General features: G+C 23.3%; 1 protein-coding gene across 1 annotated transcript in view; it reads right to left on the bottom strand.

Annotated features, from left to right (window-relative positions):
* The window catches only part of LOC112689078 (corticotropin-releasing factor-binding protein), a 40,382-nt gene extending 28,963 nt beyond the window's left edge, over nt 1-11,419 (bottom strand). The window contains exon 1 of the mRNA XM_025562587.1: nt 11,279-11,419. Within this exon, the coding sequence (XP_025418372.1) occupies nt 11,279-11,344 (66 nt within the window). The 5' untranslated portion in view covers nt 11,345-11,419. The remainder of the gene's footprint in view (nt 1-11,278) is intronic.
* Between the last annotated feature and the right edge of the window lie 3,423 nt (nt 11,420-14,842).

Here is a 14,842-nt window from a genome sequence, read left to right as displayed (position 1 = left end):
ACTCGATATTTATGTAGAATACCTGTGCACTTATATTACTTTATGTTTCCAACCATAATATTTGTATAAAATATGAAAGTAATAATGAATAATGGCATAAACTAAAGCGTTGAATTAACATACTTATTGGTAACTTTGTTTTTAAATATATCCAAATCAAGTATTTTGCATAATAACTACATTTTAAAATATATTTTAATAATATTTATAGCATAAAATTGCATAGAAATATTAGTTATTAGATTTATTAAATATATATATATATATATATATATATATATATATATATATTTAAATATAAATATATAAGAAAAAACTTTTACTCTTAAAAAAAATAAATTATGATTTTTTTAAATTGATTATCTATAAATGAAGCAGCATGAATTATGTATGCATTAAATTTAAAATCTTAGAAAATTATGAATTTTATCCATTTTAATTTAAAAATAAATAATTGCCACTATTCATAAAATTAATCAATGCGTTGTTGTTAAAGCTTAAAAATTAATTAACTGTGCTAAATCATAAGCATTTTTAGTACTATATATAGATAATAAATATTTGGTTGTCTTTTTATTAGAATTTCTAGATTTCAATACTTAAAACTAAAAATCGTACTTATATAAAAAGATATCAAATTATTTTGACCCATAAAAAATGTATAAAAACTGTGAAAACAAAAAACGATATAACTAATGATATATAAACGATATAATTGATAAATATCTTGGCTTATAATTTATGATAATGTAAGAAAATTATTAATTTTTTTGAAGTAAAACTATACCAATACATATTCAACTAAAGAAAACGTATCACAAACAATAAATTCATTTGTAATTCAATAATTTTCTGAACATATAAAAACACACAAAACTCCTGGAAAATATTCTACAATCTATTAAAATTGTATAGCCTATACAACTTTAACTTGTTGCCAAATGCATTAGAAATCAGACTAATGTCATGATATAATATTTATAATACGTTTATAAAGTTAAAATTAATGTGTATGTTATGAATATATCACGAGTATAATATAATTTATAAAATCAACATATCTACGAAATGTATTCAATTTTTTAGTATTTTCAACTAATTTCATAATTGCAAATAATGACCAATTATTTGCAATTGCAAATTATAACCAATTATTTGCAACTGTTTTAATAATTACAAATAATTACCAATTATTAAAATAACGTAAGAAAATAAAAAAATGTATAAAATAATAAGTTTTCCAAACGAGATCGTTTAAATAGCATTGTATAGCCGAACGGAGAAAATTTAAAATAATTATAGCTCGCCCAGTCAAACGGTCACATATTCGTTTTGGTCGGCAAACATTCAGGTTTCCAGGAACAGCCCAACGTTTATTAGAATCATTCTGCACCAGTGTACTGTAATCTACAATCAACTCTAATTGTGCGAAGAAATGGAAATTATTTCATTTTCTTTGGAACTGCTCGAGAGGGCGTGTTATATTTTATAAATTGTTATGTATGCTAATAGCATTTACAACATTAATCAAAAATACTAATAAACAATATTGTTTATAATCAATGGTTGTACTGTAAGAACTTGTAGAATTAGCTGTACATATACATTAATATTTAAATTCATATATATTTATTCATTTGAACAGAACACTTAATAAAGAATATTTATACATAATTGCATTACGCATGCATAAATCAGTCTGAGTATAGAAATGAAGCGAGAAGAATAATTTATCATTTCATTGTTTAATAATTTTATAATACTTCACTTTTTTGAAACAAAACTATACATTTCTCGTTCTCGAGAATTAACAAAAAAACAATGGAAATTATTTATAATTAATGATTAATCCTGAATTTGTACATGTATACATAAAAATATTAATGTGATTGTGGACGAGTATATTTTTGAAATTATAATACAAAATTTAGAGTTATTAATACGACTTAGAAGATCACGCTGGTCAAATAGAACTTTAATAATTTTCTCAAAATGTCTTTTAATCAATTAACAAACGTTTATATTGTCAAAACTCAACGCTTTTGTTCACATATATAACTGAATATTACAACAATAATGTTTTATACAGCAAACAGAAGTGTGTAACGAAGAAATTTGAAAAAGAAACATATAAGGTACTTTTAACTTTTATATGAAAATCTATAACTGGACATTAAAGTTTTCCAGAGCTTCAAAATGAAGAAGCAGCTCTATTAAATTATATTTGACAAATCGTTGTAATTTGTGAATTTTAATTTAGTGATTCTATCAGTACAAGAATCTAAGTTTTTAAATTACCTTAATATTGTTAAAAAATAAATTTAATATTGTATTGTCATATAATTATTATACTTACCAACGCATGATTAATCATTTAAAAACAAGATTTACGTCAAACCTCTTATATTGCTGACATATTCAACTAAACTTATTTTTAAGTATTAATAAAGTTTCAAAGCATACATTTAAGCCTGAGGTAAATAATTCATTGTTAACTGTCAGTGTTTCCGTTCTCACATTCTTTGTTGTCGTAACATGTGGATAACAGAAACTATAATGTTTATGTTTGCTATTTATTTTATAAATTCGAAAAGTTTCTTAATGTTAATAGTACAATAGAGGGTCTGGATTTAAAATAATCGTACAACGTATTTCATTGAGATATTATGACAATAATAACAGTACTTCATATCATATTACTAAACAAAGAAAATATAACAAAAATATCACTATGATAAAAGCACGTCGTATAAAATTTTTTTAGAATTATTTTACAATCATGGATCATGGTTCGTATGCGTGTACGTCAAATATAAACCAATCGATTTAGACGAACATAAAAAACAAACGAATTATTTTTATTTAAAACATCACCATAATGTAGTATTATAATACTACCCACGGTTGGTATTACATCATTCGTAAGATGATAGCATGTTATTTTTTAAATATATAATTTCCAGTGAAAATAAAATACTTTTATTTTATACATGCTTTTGAGGAAACAAGATTTTTTCAGTTTTAAATAAAGTTTAATTGGTACAATGTTATTAAATTAAGATATTTTATTTCTATAATTCAATTGAAAAAAAAAATGCATGGTAGATGACGAAGGTAGGAAAATTATAACCCTCTTCCGATTTCCATTAGTAGTTCCTATTTCAAAAAAGCGATTTCATTAGTTTGTAAATATTTGAGGTTTTTAATGAAAAGTATTGGATAGGTATTTTAATTTTACACGATGCTATTTTATATATCATAATAAATTTTTTGAAGTAATAAGTATAAAGAAGCCGGTAAGATAATGGTGGAGTAAGTTCGTTTTTCGTTCTTTCAATCTCCGAACTGAATATTGGGAATGGATATCTTGAATTTTTGAAAAATGATAACTCATTTTATTAGTAAAACGATTCTCATCAAATCATCAGTATAAAAATATACCGTTTATATATTTTTCCATTTTTAGTTTAACTGTCGGTAGGTTCTGTTTTTTATCAACCTATTTAAGAAGTTCTTGTTTGTTGAAGGAGAATTTTTTCAACCAAACATTCAAAATATGTTGTTTTATAAGTATCTAAAGTTTTATTTTGATTGAATGAACCAATTTATTTTAATAAACATTTGAAGTTGAAAATATATGTAAAAATAGTAAATTCCATAAAATCGTATAATAATTTACTTAAATGCATAGAAAATAATATGACAAACAATTTTTAAATGTTTTCAGTATTATTTGACAAAAATATGAGTAAAGTGATATTTAATATGAAAGTCTTAGTATCCAAAAATGTCAAAAAAAAAAATGTTAACAAAAAAACTTTCAAAAAATGAGGTATTTTCAAATTTCTATACTTAAACCAATATTATGTACTTAATTTTTTTTGAAAATTTTACCAAATATGAAAAAAATTTCTCTTGGAGTTATGACTAAATAACGAAAATCTTAAAAATGAAAGCCTCGTTTACAGCGAATTTCTATCATTTTTACTCGATTTTTTGGCAGTTTTTCTAATCATCTGGAAAATATAATGATATTTTGGAGAAATTACTTTTTTAAAGTACTACCAAAAGTCGATTTCGACTCTAAAGAATTGTTAGATGAAACTTTTAGACCAGTATATCTATCCAAAGAAGTTTTTACAGAAAAAAAAAAGAATAAAAAATAATAAAAAAAAAACATAAATTAATAAAAAAATAATCAACAATCATAAAACCATAAGATTGCTTTAGTCAAAATCTAAAAGATCATATTAATAAAAATTCTTTATCTACAAAAATTAAAAATTAATTAATTAGAGGTAGAAAATAATTTGTTTTTTTTTTTACAAAGATACAACATTATCATTAATTCGTAAAATATTCATAATACAAGTATAAGTTTGAATAACAATTTTATTTATTTTATATACAGATTGTTTTTACATGGCTAACTATTGTAATTTTATAAGTAAATAAATTTACAATTTTTACTTGAAATTAATCAATTTACTTCAAATATATTAATATATCATAATTATAAATTAAAATTAAAATAATGGTAACTAAATTTTACATAGAAATTATTTAATAATTTATACAATTGCTTTAACATTTTATATAATTTGCGTTAACGTACAGAGAGATGACTAAAGCTAGAGAAATTCCAATACTCGATTGCTATATTTGGTTCGTAATTTTGAATAACATAATTACTTACAAAATTAATGGAAATAATATAATATTTCAATAAAATAGCTATATCCAGATTTAATAATTTGTTTTATAATAGAAAACTGGCATTAAAAGTTATATTCAACAAAACCGACGTAATTTCCTCTTGTTGGTTAATTTATTTTTAAAATAGACTTTTACTGCTTATTATTTATTTTAATTATTAAAGTTACTATATACTTAGGCATTATCGTAACAATATCCATCACAGTCGTACACATGAGTATTCTAGATGTATTCGGACAGCACCTAAATTTTATTCTAAAATGTCCCTAAATATTATTCAAAGGTTTCAACGTCATTAAAGATATTATTTAAATAAATATGAAACAACCCTGGTGTTAATAAACATTGAACACTAGAACCACGAATAATTCAATAAGTGAAAGAAAACATAACATTTTACTGGCGAAATTAAAATAATAAGTATGTGTGACATCGTTGTAAATTATACTTTGTGTTGGTTTGAATACTTTGAAAGTTAAAAATAATAATTATTATTAATTTTATATTTCTATGATCTTTTAAGTGTTTCGTCTTGACCATTGCTACATTTCAGTCATATAGAACATTGTTGGATCGGAATATTTTGTACAATGCCAACCTATACGTACACTTTTAATATTAATATCAGTGATACTTATTTGCAATCCATATCATACATAAGCTTTACACATTACAATTTCTATATATATATATATATGTGTGTGTGTGTGTATGTGTGAGTCTGTGTGCAGTTAAATCAAATACCTATATAAATGTATAAAACATTTTTTTTTTATTTGCTAAACTTTTTTTACAATAATATTTTAAGGTGATCATTAAATAACATCACTCAAATAACATTAGTTAAACATACAAAAAGTATGTTGTAATATTTTTATAGTTTTTACCATCTTTATGTATAAAAATCTCGTGTCACAATGTTTGTGATCATACTCCTCTAAAATGGCATATCACCAGATAATTTACAACTGAAGGTTGGATCTTCAGTTATTTTGCTTCGCAATTTGAACCCACCACGAATGTGTAACAGCACGCGATTAGACATTAAAAAATTAATGAAAAATCTTATAGAAGCCATAATTTCAAATGATAAATTCCGAGGTGAAAATATTATTACCGCGAATACCTATTATACCCATAGATGTGCCAATACAATTTCCAATTAGATTGGCATTTGTAATGACTATCAATAAGTCTCAAGGCCAAACGATATCTGTCTGTGGCTTAGATTTGAGCACATCATGTTTTTCACACGGACAATTAACGTGGCGTGTTCTCGAACCATCCAGTTTGTTTGTGTTGGCAAAAGATGGGATAACAAAAAATATTGTACACTCTTACATTAAGGGATTAATATTAACTTTTTACTAATATTGTCATAATTAGCAATATATATAATTTTAAAGAATCAATTTTAATAAATTATTAAAAAAATAAATGTTTGATGTTTTTTCATTTTTATATTTTGTCACCGTTCACAGCACTCCATAAATCTCTTCCACTTTATACCACATCCTTACATACCTATATTAAATTAGTTATTTTTTCTAACAAAATATTTTCTTGAAATAATTTATAAGACAAAACAACGTATGTCGGTTCAGCTAGTTAATTCAATAAATATATTATAATTAAATTAGTGGTATATCATTTAAATTATACAATAAATTATCATTATTATAACAAATGTGTAAATTAAAATAATTACATAAAGTAGTTTACAAAATAATACTAAGTAATATATTATACAATTAAATTCTAAGTGTTTCTATTATTTTTAATTTAAATTTGTCTTTTAATTTATGTAAAATTTGTTATTTTCATAAATGTATACTTTAGTACTATAATATATTGCATAGTTAAAAATAAAATTTAAAATATTGAATAATGAATAACAGCCTCATTTTATTTGCCTTGTTGCTGATTAAATAAAATTTCAAAATTATCAATCAATTTTCTACGGAAATATATATTTTTTCAAAATAAAATATTTATATTCTCTTAAAAAACAATTAAGAATAATAACTTTTAAGATGTATCAATAAGCATACAGTGCAATAAGAATATTATGAAAAACATATGAAAAAAAGGATTTTACAATTCATAACCTAAAATCAGTGCTTTAAAGGAACTTACTGCATGTAAATAGCTGATGTAATCACATAAACTGTAAATCATTGGTTACTGAAAAGTATCGATAAGGAATTTTTTTCCCCGGAAGCTAAATCATAATTCAAATATTTTTCGAAAAAGTTATTTCGTACTCAGCAGGATAGACGGCGGTTCACTTGTTTTCTCTTCTCCTTTTCACGCTATTGATTGCTTTGCAAAGAAAATAATACGTTCATCTTCTTTATAGTAGTAAACTAAATGGCATATATTCATTTTGAAGAATGAATACGTGTTCAATAACCCTTGATATTATTTCGATACCACCCGATGAACATATTCGCACTTTGGAGACCTCATCATGGGAACAAAGTATTTTCTTTAATGTATAAATGCAATCATTAAAATGAAAAAACATAATGAAATTTATTCTGCGTCCATAAAAAATAATAATACTCCCCCAAAAAATGCCAAGGCGAATATGAAACTATAACAAGCATTCACTTGTCCAACTAATTGGTAATTTGTGCTTATTAGTGTAACACTCTTAATGTGTTATTCAAATAACAAGTAAATGTGTATATAATTCCCAAAAATATATATCTGTAAAATTTAAATTATAAAAACTTTATTATGCATGTATCGATAACAGAAGCATACCCGGAAATTTTAAAGTGAGGGGGGGGGGCTGAAATGTTTTTTATTATTTATATAAGAATCAATATAAAAATAAGATATTTTGTAAAAATATAAAAAAATAATGTATATAATTATTTTTACAGAAAACATAATTTCAAATAATATTCAATTTTATAATAATGTACTTTTTTTTCTCTTTAATCGACGACTAGGTGGTACCTACCAACCCAATGCTAACACCCGGGAGATAAAATTATACCTAATATTGTAGATCAATAAAACAATATAATATAGACAATAATAATTAAACACATACAGTTATAAAACGTTAATCTCTAGCTAACACGTTCCATAAATAAGTAGGTGTAAGCTGGGATTATAACTATTAAAGTAATAAATAATAATAAAACCAACCACTGACTTCTAGTGACCATGACTATATATATTATATACTTTAGTAGTTTTGTATAAATTTTATTTAACTGCATGTAATTAAAAGAAAAAGTGATGACCATTAAATTAAATTAGAATATTACAAAATAACAAGGTCGCATTATACACATCTATATTATGTATTATGTATACTTCTATCAAATTACATTGATATATATTTATATTATATTCGCTTAGTAATAAACTAATAAAAATAGTTACATTTTTTATTATTAATTGTTTAAATTGTAAAATGTTGATTACTTTTTTTTTTTTTTTGAATTTTAATACTAGAGTTATAAATTGATTAATAACTATTAATATAAAATTAGAATAAATAAATAATGTACGCACTTATTTTGTGTCTAAATTAACTAAATAAAGAAGATTATTTTAAACCAAATAAATCATAATTAATAATATATTTTTTATTTATAGAAAAATAACCATTTAAAAAAAGTAACTTTTGAAGTATGAAACTTTTTAAAATTATCTGTTTTTATCTAGATAAATGTAGTTTCATGAATATTTAAATAGTTATCTGTTATCTTATCTCTATGAACTTAAGATTAATTATCCGTTATCTTACCAAGATCATATTTTGGTTATCTATGTACAACACTGATCAGGATCCAGAATTTCTGCTGTAAAATCTCCTATCACTATCATTCCTTGTATTCAATTAAATTCAACTAATTATTATGTATCTTTGATGCCGTTTAGTATTAAATAAATAAAATAAAATCAAAGAAAGTATTATGTAAAATATATTTATTTTGAGTCATAATAATAATATAGTTAATTAGTTATATTGATTATAAGTTGATTATTAATGAAATTTAATATTATACTAAAATTATTTATTTATTTCAAAGTTCAACACAGTTTTTATTTTTTATTTTTTTATTTTTTTTTTTAATTAAAATACTTCTTATATTATAAAATTAAAATAAAACAAATTATACTAATGGTTTTAATATATTTAAGTATCAATACTAGAAAAATTATACAAATTATACTTTTCCTTATATTTTATTGAGAAACATTATATAAAAGCTTTATACTACTTAAGTCGGTACTTTGAAAAAATCTATGCATATCTACTGCTAAATTGTTTTTAAAATATAATCTGAATTAAATTCAAAGTCATTACGAAATAAGATAATTGTTGTGTATAAATTTAAAATAATAATAAGAGTATACCTCCATTATGCACTAAAAAAATATGAAATGTAACAATTATTGAACAACACAGAAATCGCTGACCAGATAATTTTATTTTACATTACATATATATCTATATTATATTTATTATTTATATTCTTTGAGAATGAAAATGCCTTATTTTATACTAGTAAGTATTATTTTCAATCCCTCTGGTAAAATAATTATTATCCTTTTATTTTAAGAAATGTTGGATACTTCAAAAATATATTGATTGTAGTATAAAATTAAATGCCCTCACTGACTATTTTAAATATTAAAATTTAAATAGTATGAAATATTCGTTTTATTTAAAGTGTTTTTGATCCTTTGAAACTAATTAAAAATTCGAGTGCTTAATTTCAAAACCAAGCTTATATTTTCATATATTATCAATATTATCATTTAATGTTTTGTTAAAATAAGATAATTATATTTTCATGAAGTTAAAAATATTGGTTCTAAATTCATTTCAAGTCAAATTAAATTATTTATTTATTCAGATAAAATACCTACTTTGATCTGTATTTACCAATATAATTTCAGTTATAATTCGAACCAGAAACATAAAAAGACTAATTTTATTTATGATTTATTTTTTTTATTTTTATTATATACTTTAATAGAAAAATATTTTCTATGATCATAAGCATTTTTTTAAACTTACATATTATCATTTAAAATACATCAACTAAATTAATTATTGTATATTTTTTTATTTTAGTTATTAATTATAAAAATTAATTTATATTTATTAATGTTTAATTTTGTATTTAGGTATGTTATTTTTTTATATATTTTAACTCATATTCATCATCAACATCATTACATCTCTGTATTTTCATTCTTCTTTAAAATAATGCAAAAATAAAAATACTTCAAGGAAAAAGTTTTTAGATATATTAAATTAAATTATCAAATATCTTGCCATGATACCTATGTACAATAACAACTCTAGTGAATATACATTATTTTATTATTTATCAAATAAACCTATATATCTAATATACTTAATCAAATCATCTTTTAGAAAATATAATAATCATACTATTCCATTTATTATTATAAAATAAAAAATTCATGATTAAAATACAATGAAATGTATATCCTATATTGTCAGTTATCAATTAAAAATTAAAAAATTTTAGCCTATTTTATAGGCTAAAATGTTAGCCTATAAAAATAAAACAACTTTTACTTAATTATGAACTATTAAATTGTTAGTCAACTTTAACTCAGAATTCCAAGAGATCTTCCTATAGTGTATAACAAATTATTTTTGATATCGATTCAATGTTCAAATTTAATGATTTCATTTATATTTAAACATAATAATTAGTTATTGAAATAGTTACACAAATATTTCATGCTTCAAAGTTGGTTTTGGTTTTAGTTCGTAGACGAATGCAATGAACTTATTTATCAGTATGATACACACCCTCATCACTTAAAGTTACTAATTTTCCCGGAACACTTTATTTATGAAAACTTGTAGATCAAATTAAACGAAAAGGTTACAACTTTTTGAAGTTAGTATTTTTTTTGGAAAACGAAAAAACAAAGAATCTACTATTTATTTTATGTAGCTTATCAAAAAATAATAATAATAATATAAAATTGATGAAATATAAACGCGAATTATAAAGTTAAACTGCTATTTAATTAATAAAACTATAGAGATATAAGGGCTGAAAAATATTTTTTAACGGTTATTTTTTAATTTTACACTTTTGAATAAAACAAGATTGCAATAAATAAAGCAACATTGCTTTTAAAGTGTTAATTTCATTTAATATTTGTGTCTTATTAATTTCAAAATTACGATTTACTATAGACAAATTAGCTTTTGCGTACCAATTATATATATTTTGTTTTTTTACTTAAATTAAATACTTTTTATTAAACGAACGAACTGTAGCTCATGTATTTTGAAAACTATCCAGTTGAACTGTTTGTTTATGTAATACGATAAAATTATGTTTAAAATATGACGTTATAAATATGACATATGTACGTATTTAGTTTCGAGTACTTTTCGGTCTGGGTTTTTGTTAATTTAAAAAAAAAAGCAAAATTACAGGGCGGTTACAATTACATACGATGAAAAAACCACGCAAAAAGCTAAAAATAATAACATTAATAATAATAATAATAATATAGTATTATTATCGTCACGTACTTGAACGTGAGCGGCGATTACAGTGGCTACAACGGGGACAATCACGATCAGCAACAGATGGTTCATGGTGGTTGGTAAAATGAGTGGCGATTCCTGTCAGCGTGTCCCGATACGTGGTTTTGGTACAAATGACAGTGTCCGAGTTTCAACCACCCTTTTATACGTGGTAACAACCTCCAGCAGCAGCAACCCCTCCTGTACACGCGCAAATGGGTCGACTACGGCACATGATCGCAAGAGCTCGTCGTAAAGACACACACATACACATACAGCCATTTAAAAATGTCTTACCAAGAATACAATGTATTATAACTTAAACTATATATTTTTCCCAAGTTTTCGCTTCTGTCATAGAACTTATATCAGTTATATTGCCCTGCAAAATTAGGAACAACTAATAAAATGTATTAAATCCAAAGGCGATTTTTATGTGTGATCGCGTTAAATTTAACGAGCAATTCAATATCTAATATCGAGAAAAGTTGCATTATAATATTCCTGTCATTGAAAATAATTATAATAATATATTATACACATTTCTAAACTGTAAGATAGTGTACATGAAGCTAAATTGCACAAAATTAATTTATGAGTTTCCCAAAAGAACGTTCGTTCTATCAACACTTTTTATATCAATATATAAACATACATATTATAAACATAATTTTATTCTTAATAGTCCAATAAACCGTATGTTAATATTAATTAGGTAATGCACAAATAAATTCATTTAATTTTTTCACGTTAATGTCAATCTTTTAAAACACAAATAATAAATAAGATATAGATAAGATATGAACATAACACTAAATATTTAAATGAACTGCATAAGATTTAACGTCACAATTTTAGAACTGTCCAATTGTGAAAATAAAATGAAAAAATAGATAAGTAAATAAACAAATTTATCATTTTATAATATTTGCTTCGCACATGATCGCGTCATCATCATCATCGATCACACCAATGTCGACATTTATAGTAATAATAATACACTATAAAAATACCGACGATACAACACAACTCCAGGGTTGTATCTACGTATTATATGTGCACCTCAATATCAGCCACGTTATTACAATTCCGAAAGCTAGCGTATGATGCGTAGTTACTACAACGATATCGTGTGTAAATAAAACGTTTAATTTAATCGAAAGGATCAGTGCGTGAATCCTTTGGCCAATGTTCTGAAGTGAAAAGTTGCGCCCATCATGATATGATGACGTATTCTTGTGGGCGTGATGCGTATTGTTGTAATTTATAACATTTTCTTACAATTTATATGTTTTCCGTTGTTTTCCGTTCCCTTTATCTAGCGCTCACCAAACGTATTGCGAATCAGTTTCTACCTATAGCTAAGTAAATACAGAGAGGTCGAATTTGTATAATATCAGTGTTACTTTAGGTTCGTACTCGGTCTACCGAAAAGAAATATCTACTAACGCAGGCGTAATACTGTGAAAGATTTTCCTTAAATAGTGAAATCGATTCTTTGGAAAAAAAAAATTGGTGCGCCGTTGCATTGTCAAAATAGATAAACAGATTATGTTAAGAACATAATAATATAATGTAAATAAAAAATAAAAATTTAAATCGTTCGACAAATCACAAAATAATAAATACACAAAATAATTTAATAAGATAATGAATAACAAATAGGTTTATTTAAACTGATAATATTCAATATTGCTATGACGGTGCACTTTCTTGTAAATATCACATACTGGACTGATTAAAAATCGTTTCTATTTAATTAATTAGATTATTAGTAATATTTTCCACTAACAATTTATTTTTATTTATTTTATTTTTTTTTTTTTTGACAATTTAAAATAAATAAAATAAGTAATATTTTTACACTGTACAACAATGTTTTTTTTTATTTTTTCCACTAGATTTAAAAATTAACATTTGTTAGACTGTACGTATAACATTAGTACTTATAACTGTAATTCAATTATTTAATGATATAATTATAGATATCGATAATCGAATTAACTCATATTAATTGAAAATTAATTAAACATATATTAATTGAAAATATGTCTTATATTTTTAAAAATCACATCAGTAATAACATGAAAATATATTACAATCTTAAGTTATGTATATAGTGTAACAATGAAGTATATTTAAAGAGTAAGTAGGTATAATCCTACCTAAAAAATTGAGATTTTCTTAAGTTTCTTTGGGGAAAAAAAACTACCATTAAACAAATATGTTTTTTACCTAGAAGTAAAATGTGAAAACACAGAGTATATCTGTTTTAAATTGTATTTCTACAGTTATTTAAACTCACTTAAAAAATATGTCTTGAAATATTTTAAGATGAGTTAGCAATCAGTGATTCACTCAAAAACAAATGACATAAAAGAATATATATTCGAGTAAACAAGTACTTACGTATACAAGCAAAAGTTTTTTGTCAACACTTAAAAGTTTTAGCTGACCGTAGCATAAAATATATATATTGTTATATGATATACTTCTTTTGTAAATATCGATATAGGTATTAAACTCTCTCTAACAATTATGAGCTAATAAATATTACCATAATTGTGTAAATTAAATAGGAATAGTATATTTAAAAGTGAACTTATTATGATTATATTAATTGTATTAAATTATAATTTTTAATAAAATGTATTTAATTTAATTTTTATCCCCCTGCGGTAGGGGATCAGAATACTTCCACGGTTCCTCAGCTGGTCGTAAGAAGCGACTTAAAGAGGGCTGTTGATGTGCGCATAGTGGATGTAAAAAATCGAAACAAGTGGAAATTTAGAACAAGGGTGGCCGACTCCAAACAGTTGGGAGTAATGGTGAGATGAAGAAGAAGAAAATATGGAAATTTAAATTGATTTTAAAACTATATATTTGGATTGTAATATCTTAATACATAATTTATAAAAATCCTATATCTATAAAAAGTAATTTATATTATATATAAGATTGGTTTAATAGTTTATTACTTTTATTACATAAATGTAATTTATAGTTCATCATAGTATACTTGTACTTTTCTAATTATTTAACTCATAAAATGTGAAAATAACATTTTATTTTTATGCAAACTTCTTAAAAAAATGTGATTCATTAGTAAACGACAAGAAAATTCCCAACTGCTTAATATTTCAGATCAATTCAGTAACATAAGCACAATTATATACAAATCATATTAAATAATACATAAAAAAATTATTTAAAAATCTTGGAATAAAATAAATATAAAATAATTTTAAAGACTGTACGACTCTTGGATTTATAATCATTTTTATTACAAATATATTTGCTATAAATATACATATATTTCGTATATAATTCTATTTACGATAGATCGTGTCTCGCGAAAATATAGTCATTTAATATTGAAAACAAATATACATTTCTGTATAATATCCCTTAAGCTCATTCATAGATTCGTGAGAAAATCTGACATAAAAGAAAAGAGTTGAGTTGAAATAAAAAAGTGAATTACTATCATTCAATATAATCTAAATTCGTCGAAGAAAAGATTTATAGTTATCACACAAATTATATCATTAAACATATAAATGTTATAAT

The sequence above is a fragment of the Sipha flava genome, unplaced genomic scaffold (assembly GCF_003268045.1).
Source record: "Sipha flava isolate LNK unplaced genomic scaffold, YSA_version1 42_pilon_pilon, whole genome shotgun sequence".
In the NCBI taxonomy this organism is placed as follows: domain Eukaryota; kingdom Metazoa; phylum Arthropoda; class Insecta; order Hemiptera; family Aphididae; genus Sipha; species Sipha flava.
This window is presented reverse-complemented; position numbering and strand designations above follow the sequence as displayed.